At 42.6% G+C, this 16,320-nt stretch overlaps 1 protein-coding gene across 10 annotated transcripts in view; it reads right to left on the reverse strand.

Moving 5' to 3' along the window:
* Positions 1-990: 990 nt before the first annotated feature.
* Positions 991-16,320, reverse strand: part of LOC118376045 (calcium-dependent secretion activator 1-like) — a 226,190-nt gene continuing 210,860 nt past the window's right edge. For 5 of the 10 annotated variants that reach the window (XM_052473736.1, XM_052473729.1, XM_052473731.1 and 2 more), the window contains 9 exons: positions 15,487-15,651; positions 13,730-13,885; positions 10,010-10,157; positions 9,824-9,898; positions 9,505-9,588; positions 9,329-9,361; positions 7,299-7,406; positions 2,747-2,851; positions 991-2,326 (listed from right to left, as the gene is read on the reverse strand). In XM_052473736.1, coding sequence (XP_052329696.1) covers positions 2,150-2,326; positions 2,747-2,851; positions 7,299-7,406; positions 9,329-9,361; positions 9,505-9,588; positions 9,824-9,898; positions 10,010-10,157; positions 13,730-13,885; positions 15,487-15,651 — 1,051 coding nt within the window. In that variant the 3' untranslated portion in view covers positions 991-2,149. The other 5 variants (XM_052473737.1, XM_052473735.1, XM_052473734.1 and 2 more) reach the window with 2 other exon arrangements.

The following is a 16,320-nucleotide window of genomic DNA, read 5'->3' on the forward strand; positions in this document are numbered from 1 at the left end:
CCTCCGTTTCCTGTAGTCCACAATAAGCTCCTCTGTCTTGCCCACGTTGAGGGAGAGGTTGTGTCCTGGCACCAAACTGCCAGATCTCTAACCTCCCTATAGGCTGTCTCATCGTCGTTGGTGATCAGACCCACCACTGTTGTGTCATCGGCAAACTTAATGATGGTGGTGGATACGTGCGTGGCCACACAGTCGTGGGTGAACAGGGAGTACAGGAGGGGACTAAGCATTCATCCCTGAGGTGCCCTGTGTTGAGGGTCAGTGTGGCGGATATGTTGTTGCCTACCCTCAGCACCTTGGGGGCGGCCCGTCAGGAAGTCCAGGATCCAGTTGCAGAGGGAGCTGTTCAGTCTCGAGGGACCTTAGCTTAGTGATGAGGTCAGTTCTATTTTCTATGGTAACATTATCACCCTCTGGTTGCCAGTAGTTGTTTTACAGTTATACCTAACCTCACCATTATGGACATTTGTCACGTTGGTAACAATGACTCGGGAGACAGGCGCAGGAATGCGTAATAGGCTTTTTTTAATATAGCCCAAATTACGGCGTGCCGGATAAGGGCACGGGGACAAAGACCAAACAAGCACGTAACAAAAACACAGGTTTGAAACCCAAACAAAAGAGCGAGGAGTACCTTGAATAAATACACACGCACACAATGATTAACACACAGGTTAACACACGGGTTAACACACGGAACGAGACCCGTAATCAACTGCACAAAAACCAAAACACACAGCACAGGTACTCACACGCACCAACGGACATTGTAAAAATAATTGACAGCACCATGGTGAGCAAAGGGCACATATATACAAATACAATCAGTGAGAATAGGGACCAGGTGTGCGCAAGGAAAGTTCCAGAGGGATCCGTGACAACATTGTTCTGTCCCTGTGTGCAGATTTAAAAAGATCTCCTCTCCCCTTCCCTTGGTCAAATAGGTCATTGACAAACATTATATAAATAACACAAAAGGGAAAACAACTGTGTATTTGTACAGTAATTTTTATTTAGAGGCCACAGCTCTTGCATATTACAACTGTTGGCTTTCATAAGGCAAAAGCAAGAATGATCCACCAGCTAATTTCACACAGAAAACAGAAAGCGTTCAGAGGGTGGGGACCCACAGGCATGCAGCAATGGCTCAGAATGCAATGTACAGCGTTGTATATACAAAACAACAGTGAGAACCAAGGAAATGCCACACAGCTCATCCTAATCAACTACGGAATCAAACAAAAAAGACGGACCAACTTTAATTTTGGTAAATAAAAAAACGTTTTCTTTTTAGCGCTTTTTTCTCTGTAAAAGTGCAACTCAATTTAAAATAGAGTAGAACCTGTTTCAAGGTCTTTTCAACAACGTAGAAATAAAAATATAATCTCCAACAAGATATCAAAATGGAGCTATGAGAATATTGCATTTCTAGAATACCCACTCATTTTAGTTCAAAATGGCTGCTGGACAATGTCTCGTTTGTGTTAGGGTGAGAGATTATGAAGTCACAGAGCATTGACATAGATATGGAAACGCAAGTTGTAGAACATACTATGGGGTTGAGAGTAGAGTGAGTAGACGAGAAGACGTTTATCCTAAACAGCTTTGAACTTAGTTTTCAGTTTGAAGCATCCACTTAAAGACAGATAAGACAAATAAAAGGGTACATACACTAATCGTCACAAAAATGTACCATTATAATGAATGTAGAATACGACAAAGAAGCGCCATATAGGTTTGCATTGGACAGGAACACACCTAATAATCTCACTCAACATTGTCAAACAAATGGTACTCCATATTGCTTAGGAACACATAGAAATGAATTTAGAAATCATTGCGACAAAGATATCATCGGTGCTATCTTCAGCATGACACAGCTAAACTGTCGATCATGGTTTATTTTTTCAACATTTTTCCTCAGTATAGTAATTACTATTTTGTATTGTTTATTACAGGTCCTTCATGGGCATTTCAAGCTGACAAACAGGTCCTAGAGTTGATATGTGAGTAACAGAGTTGGTACATGCATTGGTTACCAGGCTAAGTCAAAACTTGTGAGCGGAGTGGGTCGGAGGTGGGGTGTGGAGACAGGAGTCAGACAGGGGTAAAGGGAGGTGCCAGTTCTGGTGTTGGGTGGTGCCGGGCTCTAGTCGTCGTCTTCGTCCTCTTCGTCACTGTCCTTCATGGAGATTCCCCCCATGCCTCCCTCCTTCATGGATGCGTTGGCCTCCTCCAGGGTCAGTCTGTTCCTCACCGTGTCATACATCTTACTGTTCAGGGTGGAGTCTAGCACCCCCTGCAGACGGAAGTCACGGTACTTTTTCTACAAGGAGAAGGATGATTTATGAGTAAATTGGTTAGCCGGTACAGAGGGATAATTTTGACAGTAACTAAAGGCTCTAGAAAGAACGTGTTTCACCGGGTTAGAGGTAGACTACATGGAAATCAGTGATAGTAATTATAAAGAGATCACCATCTCCAGCACACTATAACACCTACCATACCCCTAAGCTACATTTGTCAACATACCCTTTCAATCACGTTCCCATCTTGCCATCACGTAAGGCGACACTAGTCTCAAAAGAGATTTAACCCCTGGGGTGCCAGTAAGTCTGTAGGCCATCATAAATAAGAATTCTTAACTGACCTACATAGGTAAATAAAGGTTAAATAGTAAAGTATAAAAAGTTACAGTACCTGGGTTACAGTGCAGGTTATTAACCCCTCCCTGCCAGTGAGTTACCTTGACAATCCTGATGAGGATCTTGAGCTGGTAGACATGGAGCTGCTGGTCCATTCGCTCAGTGAGCCAAGTCCCTAGTAGGTTCATGGTGGCTGTGTACCATTGCTGCAACACACACAAACACAGTGTTCTCCAGCAAAACACACACACACACACATTGACGAAAGCAAACACACACACACACACACACACACACACACACACACTCTAGCAAACTAGAGCTCTCAGAATATCAAGATGCAACTTGATATGTTTACTAGTGAACACATACACACGTCTTACATGCAAAACACACACACATAGGGAAGTACTTTCTGACACTTAACTCACACAGACATTCACAGTATTCTCCAGGAAACACACACACACACACACACACACACACACACACACACACACACACACACACACACACACACACACACACACACACACACACACACACACACACACACACACACACACACACACACACACACACACACACAGAGAAGAAACAATTCTGTAGTGGTGAATAGAAGCACACACTGAACATGCATAAAATACTGTTTCAGAAAAAACATTATTATTTCATAATTCCCATTTCTCCAATCACTGCAGGACTACAAAAATCTGAGGGAAACAATTAAATGATTAATAAATTGCCAGGGTATACTAGTAGTAGACATTAGTATTAGTAGTAGACAATCTATACAATCTTGATGTTTTCTGGCACAGAAATTCTGGCTCCAGTACACTGAGGGACACAATCTTATATAGTTTTTAATAAACTGAACATAAATGCCATACATAATTTGTATCTGAATTTAAAAAAGTAAATTATTTACTTCAAATGTACTTCCAGACTTGAGCTAAAGCCCTATGAAGACTCTTCGATACTTATTTGCAACATCACAACGTCTTAGAACATTCCAGTGTCGTTTCAACTCGATCATTTGCGGAAAATTAAATCATAATGATAAAATGAGGAAAGCGTTAGGCAGGCAAGGAGCAGACAGTTGTGCTATTTTCTTATACCTTTTCAGAAGATCGTTTCATTCATGCATTCAGAGTGTAGGATAAGATTGATCTAGATTATTCATATCAGAGATCAAGTTATAAGAGAAAAGCACACAAGAGAGGAGTGATGAACCAAGGAAGATAGGAGATAGTCACCTCCCTCGAACGTCCAGAAAAATATATAAACTTTGAGTAATGTGGAGTGAGTAGGCAGGGTCAGGAATGAGGGCCTGGTCAGGAATGAGGGCCAGGAATGAGTGCCTGGAGAGTCAGGAATGAAGGCCTGGAGGGCCTGGAGGCCCAGGAATGAGGGCCTGGAGGGTCACGATTGAGGGCCTGGAGGGTCTGGAATGAGGGCCTGGAAGGCCAGGATTAGACTTGTTTTGGTTGGTTTTTGGATGGTTTCACTGGTCTAATTGCCCTAGCTCTAATTTGATTGGACCCAGGTTTGTTTGTCCTGTAGAGATGACTGATAGGTCAGGAGGTTTTGGATTGGCGCTTGAGGTCAGATATTAGTGGATTGATGCCTGTCCACTTCACATGGTCGAGTTGAGCCTACGTGCGTGCAATGCATGCAGACCTGGATGTAGGTGGGTGGGTGGCTGGGTGGATGCGTGCGTGCAGAGATTTGTTGGCTGTATGTGTCGTATAGTGGTATGGTAGTTCAAATACAGTGCATTTGGAAAGTATTCAGACCCCTTGACTTTTTCCACAGTTGGTTACGTTACAGCCTTATTCTAAAATGAATTAAATAAATACAAATCCTCCGAAATCTACACATAATACCCCATAATGACAAAGCGAAAAAACAGGTTTTTATAAATGTTTGCCGAGAAGGCCAGCATCCCGGAGTTGCCTCTTCACTGTTGACTTTGAGACTGGTGTTTTGCGGGTACTATTTAATGAAGCTGCCAATTGAGGACTTGTGAGGAGTCTGTTTCTCAAACTAGACACTCTCATGTACGTGTCCTCTTACTCAGTTGTGCACCAGGGCCTCCCACTGCTCTTTCAATTCTGGTTAGAGCCAGTTTGCGCTGTTCTGTGAAGGGAGTAGTATACAGCATTGCACGAGATCTTCAGTTTCTTGGCAATTTCTCGCATGGAATAGCCTTCATTTCTTAGAACAAGAATAGACTGACGAGTTTCAGAAGAAAGTGTTTTGTGTCTGGCCATCTTGAGCCTGTAATCAAAACCGCAAATGCTGATGCTCCAGATACTCAACTAGTCTAAAGAAGGTAAGTTTTAGTGCTTCTTTAATCAGAGCAACAGTTTTCAGCTGTGCTAACATAATTGCAAAGGGGTTTTCTAATGATCAATTAGCCTTTTAAAATGGTTGATGATAATGGGCCTCTGTATGCCTATGTAGATATTCCATATAAAGATATTCCGTTTACGGCTACAATAGTAATTTACAACATTAACAATGTCTGCACTGTATTTCTGATCAATTTGATGTTATTTTAATGGACAAAAAATTGTTTTTTCTTTCAAAAACAAGGACATTTCTAAGTCACTCCAAACTTTTGAACGGTAGTGTACGGAAATGAGATTTTATTTTTTATTTTTTATAAATTAGCGAAAGAATATGAAAAATCTGGTTTTGCTTTGCCGTTATGGGGTATTGAGTGTAGATTGATGAGGGAAACAAACTATTTCATCCATGTTTAGAGTAAGGCTGTAACGTAACAGAATGTGGGAAGTCAAGGGGTCTGAATACTTTCCGAAGGCACTGTAGTAGTATGGTAGTGTAGTAGTATGGTAGTATGGTAGTACGTTAGTATAGTAGTATGGTAGTATAGTGGAATGGTAGTATGGTAGTATATATTAGTAGTATGTTAGTATGGTAGTATACGGTAGTAGTATGGTAGTATAGTAGTATAAGGGTATGATAGTATGTTAGTATGGTAGTATAGTAGTAGGACTGAGGCAGAACTCTAAGAGGAGAAGGGTCATGCTAGAAGATGTACACAGGAAGATTATTTGACTTGAATTCATGCCATTCAACATAATGTGCTAAAACAATGCAACATTAGAGATAAGTGCCACTTTCTGAAGAGAGATAAGGCGGTAGGAGTTATGGGGTTAATAAAAAAAGAAAGAATTGAGAGAGAGAGAGAAAAAAAAGTAAAGTTGTTGAAATGAATAAGTGAAAGATAGAAAGAGAGAGAGACAGATGCAGCATTGGGGAGTGTTGCCAATACATGCAAAGAGATGGATGGAATATAATAGCATTAGGAGGGAAAATAATGTTTATAAAACCATCAAATCTAATCATCAGACAGTAACGGAAAAACAAACTTAAACAGTGTTGCAACCAAAACATCCACAGCTCAAAAGACGTAAACAGTCAAACATGGTAGGGCCAGGTCAGAAGCAGCTATACTAACAGCCACACATCAGAAACAGTAGGGATGAGGTGCTTTTTAGCAGTGTAGAAATACAAGGAGACAGACAGGGACAGCCAGTGTTGACTTCAAAGATGAAAACAACCATACTTCACAGTAGTACAACACACCTCTCAAGCACAAAACAGCACACCTCTCAAACACACAAAGCCAACACACAGTGACAGCGCTGGTACAGAATGCTACTGCACAAATAATACCTTTCAAACACACTAATACATAGCTAATACACATACTGAATCACTGTACCGCACACCTCTCAGACACACAAAGCCAACACACACACATCTGTGCACCACAATACTGTACAGTTTATACATTTCAGGGGTATGAAGCAGACACACATTACCGTAGTACACCTCACGGAAATGGTGGACACATTATTTCAAATGCACCACATAAGGATTACGTGCTTGTAAGACAGTGCTCTCATATCACTGGCTTTTGCCAGACCGATTCAAACGTGAACGTGTACAGATGTAGGATCTTCATTTGATCACCTAGTTGCAGGAGAACATTCCTGCAATGCATGGCATTTAAATCTTTGAGTGTTTGAGGTTTAAAAAGGCTTCTGAAGTTTGTATTTTCCACATTGAAATTTCAGGCTTGATTTTTCCTTACGAAATATGTTTCAACCCCTACAAAAATGTCCATAAATTTTAATCCACAAATGAAGATCCGACATCTGAATTGTAAAGTACTATATCATTTTCAATATTATTTACATAGAAAATGAATGTTAGTTATTATGTATCCTAGTGTTAGAGTGAATTAGATGATCTGTGCATAATCCCCCTATCTTTCTTTACCCGAGAGCACTGCTTTTGATAATCCTGCCTGATGGTGCTTGTTTGGATTCTTTGCTTGTAAACAAAAGGGATCCAACCAATTCCCAAAGGTCCAAAAGCACTGTGGCAATGCATACCAGAATACAGTGGGCAGCAGCAGAGGAGGAAGAAAAGATAGAAGAGAAAAGCCACTAGAGGAGGATAATAAAACATGGCCCTCTTCTGTACCAGGCTGTGATAGGTATACACACAGCCCATGGTCTCAAAATGTGACATATCATATCCCTTCTCTGTCACAATTGTTTTGCCACATTTTGGAAACCCCCCTTCCTATTGGTCAGGAGGAGGCATCTTACTTACATCAAATAACCTTTCTATATACACCTCCTCATTGACCTTATCTCGCAGGATGTCCTGAGAGTGGCGGACACAGGTCACGTAACCGTCGGCGACGTCCATCCCAGGCTTCTGCAAACACACCAGAAACAGAAACATTGTAAATCTGTAATTTGTAATATGTCAAATGTATTTAAAATATACTAAAGAATATGGAAAATAAATAAAATATTGAACACTCTTAAATTAAATAATGTTGTAATGTACTAAATACATTTGAAGTCGGAAGATAACATACACCTTAGCCAAATACATTTAAACTCAGTTTTTCACAATTCCTGACATTTAATCCTAGTAAAAATTCCCTGTTTTAGGTCAATTAGGATCACCACTTTATTTTAAGAAGGCGAGATGTCAGAATAATAGTAGAGAGAATTATTTATTTCAGATTTGATTTCTTTCATCACATTCCCAGTGGGTCAGAAGTTTACATTCACTCAATTAGTATTTGGTAGCATTGCCTTTAAATTGTTTAACTTGAGTCAAATGTTTCGGGAAGCCTTCCACAAGCTTCCCACAATAAATTGGGTGAATTTTGGCCCATTCCTCCTGACAGAGCTGGTGTAACTGAGTCAGGTTTGTAGGCCTCCTTGCTCGCACACGCTTTTTTTAGTTCTGTCCACACATTTTCTATAGGGTTGAGGTCAGGGCTTTGTGATGGCCACTCCAATACCCTGACTTTGTTGTCCTTAAACCATTTTGCCACAACTTTGGAAATATTCCTGGGGTCATTGTCCATTTGGAAGACCCATTTGCTTTAAATTCCTGACTGATGTCTTGAGATTAAGCCATCTATTTTGTGAAGTGCACTAGTCCCTCCTGCAGCAAAGCACCCCCACAACATGATGCTGCCACCCCCATGCTTCACGGTTGGGATGGTGTTCTTCGGCTTGCAAGCCTCCCCCTTTTTCCTCCAAACATAACGATGGTCATTATGGCCAAACAGTTCTATTTTTGTTTCATCAGACCAGAGGACATTTCTCCAAAAAGTACAATCTTTGTCCCCATGTGCAGTTGCAAACCGTAGTCTGGCTTTTTATGGCAGTTTTGGAGCAGTGGCTTCTTCCTTGCAGAGCGGCCTTTCAGGTTATGTCGATATAGGACTCGTTTTACTGTAGATATAGATACTTTTGTACCGGTTTCCTCCAGCATCTTCTCAAGGTCCTTTGCTGTTGTTCTGGGATTTATTGGCACTTTTCGCGCCAAAGTACGTTCATCTCCAGGAGACAGAACACGTCTCCTTCCTGAGAAGTATGGCGGCTGCGTGGTCCCATGGTATTCATACTTGCGTACTATTGTTTGTTCAGATGAACGTGGTACCTTCAGGCATTTGGAAATTGCTTTCAAGGATGAACCAGACTTGTGGAGGTCTACAATTTTTTATGAGTTCTTGGCTGATTTCTTTTGATTTTCGCATGATGTCAAGAAAAGATGCACTGAGTTTGAAGGTAGGCCTTGAAACACATCCACAGGTACAAATGATGCCAATTATCAGAAGCTTCTAAAGCCATAACATAATTTTCTGGAATTTTCCAAGCTGTTTAAAGGCACAGTCTACATAGTATATTTAAACTTCTGACTCACTGGAATTGTGATACAGTGAAATAATCTGTCTGTAAACAATTGTTGGAAAAAATGACTTGTGTCATGCACAAAGTAGATGTCCTAACCGACTTGCCAAAACTATAGTTTGTTAACAAGAAATTTGTGGAGTGGTTGAAAAAAATGAGTTTTCATGACTCCAACCTAAGTGTTTGCAAACTTCTGACATCAACTGTACCTACTCACAAAGTAAAAAGTATTAAAGAGAATAAATAGAGGCAGAGTTGGGAGTGGAAGGGGTTATGGGAGAAAAATGTATCTTCTCTGCACAGCACAGTAAAATCACCCCAAATACATAAGAATGTACTGAATTATATGTACTTCCTTTCAGATCACATATCTCTACTGGTTTGACATTTTACAGATATCAACGTGGACTGCAGCACACTTACAGGGACATCCACATACTTAGACGCAGCTTTCACCTGAAATTACAGACAGAATGTGACAAGAAAAGATGAGAATTGCATCATTTGCACAGTCACCAATATAACTAAAATAATTGACAGAAAAACAGTTCCATCTACCACGATATTGGATGAGATACAGTAGAGAAGCATAGTCTTACCGTGAATGACATGAAAGATGAGAAGAGAGTGCCTTCATCGTATCGGGAGATCTTCGCCAACAGAGCCTCCAGAATAACCACAAACTGAGAAGAAGTGAGACACACAAACAACAAATAAAAAATCGAATCAAATTGTATTTGTCACATGCGCCAAATACAACAATGAAATGGTTTCAAACAACTAACAAATAGATTTATCCCAGACCACAAATCACAATTATTTTCTAGTACCACAAAGCAAGCTGAGGCCAACCACAATATGAGTTACGTATTGTTAGGAAGGACAACTTCTATAAGAAAGAAGAAGAGTGAGGTATACCTTAGCCACCATGAGTTGGATCATGTCTTTCACACTCTCCTCAATCAGTTCATCTATTTGGGCGTGGTACTGTTTCTGAAATACCAAAATAACACACAGTTCATCTATTTTGGTGGTACATTTTCTAGTAGGTGTATGTGATCCCTTGTGGGAATTGAACCCACAACCTTTGCACCACATTCTTACCTCCTGGCCCATCTCCATGGCACACAGCTTGGCGGACTGGTCCTTCGCGTCCACCATCACATTGAACATGGTGCATATTGCTGCCGAGATGCGGAAGTCTGTTCCCCTGCTGCTCTTTGCCAGCTTGGACTCAAATGCCATCTTAGTGCTGCAATACACATCAGTGAACATCTCTATGTAATGTATCATATTTTGTTTGAGGCAGAGGCTCATGTCCAGCCACATGATCGAGACACACACACACACACACACACACACACACACACACACACACACACACACACACACACACACACACACACACACACACACACACACACACACACACACACACACACACACACACACACACACACACACACACACACACACACACGCACACACACCAACACCGACACGACCACAACACCGCCTCGCTTCGCTTTCTTAGGAGACTATACAGTATTTTGTTTTTTATGTATTGTTTCTTACACTGTTACCCCAGGAAATCTTCATTCTTATTACATACAGCCGGGATGAACTATTGGATATAAGAGCAACGTCAACTTACCAACATTATGACCAGGAATAAGACTTTCCCGAAGCGGATCCACCACCCAGGACAAAGGATCGGATCCCAGCAGGCGACCCAAAACAACGGGGCAAAGGGGCAAGGGGCAAACGGAGCGGTCTTCTGTTCAGGCTCCGTAGAGGGGCACATCGCCCACCGCTCCCGAGTAAACTACTCGCCAATGTCTTGACAACAAGGTAAATAAAATCCGAGCAAGGGTTGCCTTCCAGAGAGACATCAGAGATTGTAACATTCTCTGTTTCACGGAAACATGGCTCACTCGGGATATGTTATCAGAGTCGGTACAGCCACCTGGTTTCTTCACACATCGCGCCGACAGAAACAAACATCTCTCTGGTAAGAAGAAGGGCGGGGGTGTATGCCTTATGATTAACGAGTTGGGGTGTGATCATAACAACATACAGGAACTCAAGTCCTTTTGTTCACCTGACCTAGAATTCCTTACAATCAATGGCCGACCGCATTATCTACCAAGAGAATCCTATACCCACCCCCCCTCCCAAAGCAGACACCTCGACGGCCCTGAAAGAACTTCTTATGACTCTTTGTAAACTGGAAACCACATACCCTGAGGGTGCATTTATTATAACTGGGGATATTAACAAGGCTAATCTGAAAACAAGGCTACCTAATCCCTAAAGACCCGGGCTGGCAAAATTCTGGATCATTGTTAGTCTAACTTCCGCGACACAAACAATGCCCTCCCTCGCCCTCCTTTTGGCAAATCTGACCACCACTCCATTTTGTTGCGCCCAGCATATAGACAGAAACTAAAACAGGAAATGCCCGTGCTCAGGTGTATTCAATGCTGGTCCAACCAATCTGATTCCACGCATCGATTGCTTCGATCACATGGACTGGGATATGTTCCGGATAGCGTCGGACAACAACATTGATGTATACGCTGATTCGGTGAGCGAGTTTATTAGCAAGTGCATCGGTGATGTTGTACCCACGGCGACAATTAAGACCTTCCCCAACCGTGGATTGATGGCAGCATTCGCACAAAACTGAAAGCGCGAACCACTGCTTTTAATCAGGGCAAGGCGAACGGAAACGTGACTGAATACAAACAGTGTAGCTATTCCCTCTGCAAGGCAATCAAACAAGCTAAGAGTCAGTATAGAGACAAAGTAGAGTCGCAATTCAACAGCTCAGACACAAGAGGTATATGGCAGGGTCTACAGTCAATCACGGACTACAAAAAGAAAACCAGCCCCATCGCGGTCCCCGATGTCTTGCTCCCAGACAAACTAAACAACTTCTTTGCCTGCTTTGAGGACAATACAGTGCCAACGACACAAACCACTACCCAAACCTGCGGGCTCTCCTTCACCGCAGCCAACGTGAGTAAAACATTTAAACATGTTAACCCTCGCAAGGCTGCCAGCCCAGACGGCATCCCCAGCCGCGTCCTCAGAGCATGCGCAGACCAGCTGGCTGGTGTGTTTACGGACATATTCAATCAATTCCTATCCCAGTCTGCTGTTCCCACATGCTTCAAGAGGGCCAAGATTGTTCCTGTTCCCAAGAAAGCTAAGGTAACTGAGCTAAACGACTATTGCCCCGTAGCACTCACTTCCGTCATCATGAAGTGCTTTGAGAGACTCGTCAAGGATCATATCACCTCCACCCTACCTGACACAATAAACCCTCTCCAATTTGCTTACCTCCCCAATAGGTCCATAGACGACGCAATCGCAATCACACTGCACACTGCCCTATCCCATCTGGACAAGAGGAATACCTATGTAAGAAAGCTTTTCATCGACTACAGCTCAGCATTTAACACCATAGTACCCTCCAAACTCGTCATCAAGCTCGAGACCCTGGGTCCCGACCCTGTCCTGTGCAACTGGGACCTGGACTTTCTGACGGGCCGCCCCCAAGTGGAGAGGGTAGGAAACAACATCTTCACCCCGCAGATCCTCAACACTGGGGCCCCACAAGGGTGCGTTCTCAGACCTTTCCTGTACTCCCTGTTCACCCATGACTGCGTGGCCATGCACGCCTCCAACTCAATCATCAAGTTTGCAGACGACACTACAGTGGTAGGCTTGATTACCAACAACGACGAGACGGCCTACAGGGAGGAGGTGAGGGCCCTCGGACTGTGGTGTCAGGAAAATAACCTCACACTCAACGTCAACAAAACAAAGTAGATGATTGTGGACTTCAGGAAACCGTAGACAGCGCACCCCCCCATCAACACCCACGGGACAGTAGTGGAGAAGGTGGAAAGTTTTAAGGTCCTCGGCGTACACATCGCGGACAAACTTAAATGGTCCACTCACACAGACAGAGTGGTGAAGAAGGCGCAACAGCAACCTCAGGAGGCTGAAGAAATTTGGCTTGTCACCAAAAACACTCACAAACTTTTACAGATGTACAATCGAGAGCATCCTGTCGGGCGGTATCACCGCCTGGTACGGCAACTGCTCTGCCCACAATCGTAAGGCTCTCCAGAGCGTAGTGAGGTCTGCACAACGCATCACCGGGGGCAAACTACCTGCCCTCCTGGACACCTACACCACCCGATGTCACAGGAAGGCCAAAAAGATCATCAAGGTCAACAACCACAAGGTCACCCCGCTATTATCCAGAAGGCGAGGTCAGTACAGGTGCATCAAAACTGGGACCGAGAGAGTGAAAAACAGCTTTTATCTCAAGGCCATCAGACTGTTAAACAGCCATCACTAACATTGAGTGGCTGCTGCCAACATACTGACTCTCATCTCTAGCCACTATAACAATTAAAAATTGGATGTAATAAATGCATCACTAGTTACTTTAAACAATGCCACTTTATATAATGTTTACATACCCTACATTGCTCATCTCATATGTATATACTGTATTCTATACCATCTACTGCATCTTGCCATTCGGCCATCGCTCATCCATATATTTATATGTACATATTCCTATTCATTCCTTTACACTTGTGTGTAAAAGGTAGTTGTTGTGAAATTGTTTGATTACTTGTTAGATATTACTACATGGTCGGAACTAGAAGCACAAGCCTTTCGCTACACGCACATTAACATCTGCTAACCATGTGTATGTGACCAATAAAATGTGATTTGATTTGATTTGACCATTACATCGAATCCAGCACAGAAACGTACACACAACACACACACACACACCGTTTGACGCAGTTCTCGATCATGTCGCTGGACATGAGCTTCATGCGATTCTCCAGGTGTTTGGCAAACTCCTCCTCGGGCCAGTGCAGGTCCCTGATGAAGGTCTGCAGCGCCTCCAGCTTCCAAAACAAGTCCTCCGATGTCCCAGAGCCATTGCTGCACACCAACGGCACACCCAAACACAAACAGGTCAGAGGGCAAAGGTCACAGAAGACAGAGGGGTCAGGGGGGTGTAAAGGAGGATGCTGATCCTCCACACCTCAACTGCTGGGGTCAAAGGTCCTTTATTCTAACCACACACCGACCGACTGTTCCAGAGTAATGTCCTTCATATTATCTCAACTTATAAATATCAGATCTTCTCTGACAGACAGTCAGTGTGTGGGGGAAATAAAAGGTCAGGGTTGACTCCAACATTGAAATAACCATGCTGTAGCACATGGTTATTATTAACCCTTTAGGTGTGAAGTGGAATCATGCAGGATTGTCACTGCAGATATCTCACAGGCGAGGGAGCGAGGGAGTAGAGAGGTAAGGGAAGGCGTGCCTTGAAACATGGCTATAATTTTGTGTTCAAAAGTAGGTTTAATTGATCTCTATTGAACTTAGTTTGTTTTGGGAATATACGATCAATCACAGAAAATAAAACTCTTGAAGAGCAGCCCCCTCTCTCACCCCCCATGTCCTCAGACTGGTGGTACTGGGCGGGTATACTACAGTGTAGTAGCTATTAAACACACCATGCAGTCCTGTCTGAAGTTGCTGACATCCTGGGTAGAGCTGACTGAGATAGGGGATGCAGGAAAAGCAGGAGGAGGAGGAGAGTAAAAGAGGACAGGAGAGGGGGCAGATCTCTACTATATTGGATGCCAGCTGCACTGAAGCGGTGGTTGCTTCAGAGCATTCAGCTAACAGTCCACCCACCCAGTTACAACCAGGTGTACTCTCTACCCACCACTCCAGATCCCAACCATAGAAATAAAAACACTAGAATGAAAACACCCGCTAACCACCAGCCCCACCCACCCTATCCCACTGGCCATAGACAGTCATGTGAGCCAGGACCAGTAATATTCATACATAGTGCTGATGCAACTGTGTTTTCTATTAGCAATCAGTGGTATAGTCAACTGTTCATGAGCACTATGGACAAACTACGTTATTCTCTACAGCTAGTGCAATTATGAAAACTGTTGGAGAGAGGAGGAAAGATACACATTGGACAGAAAATTCCAGATGAATTATGTCCACTGCTGCAATAGAGCTCAGTGCAACAAACCCCAACACTTCCAGTGAGAGATGGTTTGAATCTGTATATCTGTACCTCGCAGCTCAACTGCATGCATGTTGAGGGGAAATGAGAAGGCATCAGATAGCCATTCATTTCAAGAACAAACAAGTCTAAACTCTAAACAAGCCTAAACTACTGTATTTAACCCCTTTGCAGTGCTCTTGGCATGAACATGATAGGATCGGTAAAGACCGGTCTGCTTTAATGTTTACCCCAGATTTGATTTGAGGAACGTAAAGTAGTCATATCTGGAATGTGCGTGCCATGCTCTAGCCTATGGAGTTGAGAAATAAGCTATTTTCCCTTACATAATGTCTAAGCAGGTCGTTGGCAGAGATATTTCAAAATGTAAATCAATATTTGAATTGTCAATGACCTGTGACATGGGGACCTAGGGGACATCTTCATACCAAGGCAATATGTTGCTGATGCACATAACTCTAAGGTGAACTAGTTGAATACACACTCAGGGACATAGATAGCAGCCATCCATGACGGGGTGGAAAAACTAGGCATTGTTGGAAGGTTAACTGATAGTCCTGCTACTGGCGGCAGATTTGGTACTTTGGGAATTTGGAGGTTGACATTTGGTATTTGGAGATTCACATTGGGCAGATTACTTGTTAAGCTCCTGCAGAAGAGACAGACAAAAAGAACAAAATAAATCCAGAACAGTGGTAATGTAGACACTGCTGCAGATCAAAGCCATGTGACACTGTACAGTCAAAGTAATCAAATCCAGAACACAAGAGGAAAAGTCACAAAGAAACCGATCATCTTCTGACATGATACATGGTATGTAAATACCACACATAAACAAGAGCAACAGCTAGAGAAGCAGATGTTTTCTGAAGCACATAGAAAAAGAGGACCTACTACATTCAGAATAAGCGGTGGATTTCAGAGACACAGAGACACATAGAGTATAACAGCAGTGGTGAGACAAAACAGCAAAGTTATATAAACACAAGACCTATAGTCTAGAAATATGCATTTCCCTTTGAGGTTTAGAGCTTTGTAAAGAGCTTCCTTTATGAAGAAAGCAAAGCTAAATGTAAATGGAATGACAAATCAATAAGAACTACTTACAAAGTGAAAAAGCGCAAATTAGAAACAAAAACAACACCGGAGAGCTTCTGTCCCTAGCGACATTTCAAAGCACAGACTATGAACGTTAGACCATGAAACAAAAAGGATGGAAATATTGGAGATTGACTTCAATTAAACAGAACAATACACTCTAAAACCTAGAGCTTCTGACAATAAAACGAATAGTTTTAATAATACCTTATCGTCGTAC

Source organism: Oncorhynchus keta, chromosome 21 (assembly GCF_023373465.1).
Source record: "Oncorhynchus keta strain PuntledgeMale-10-30-2019 chromosome 21, Oket_V2, whole genome shotgun sequence".
NCBI lineage: Eukaryota > Metazoa > Chordata > Actinopteri > Salmoniformes > Salmonidae > Oncorhynchus > Oncorhynchus keta.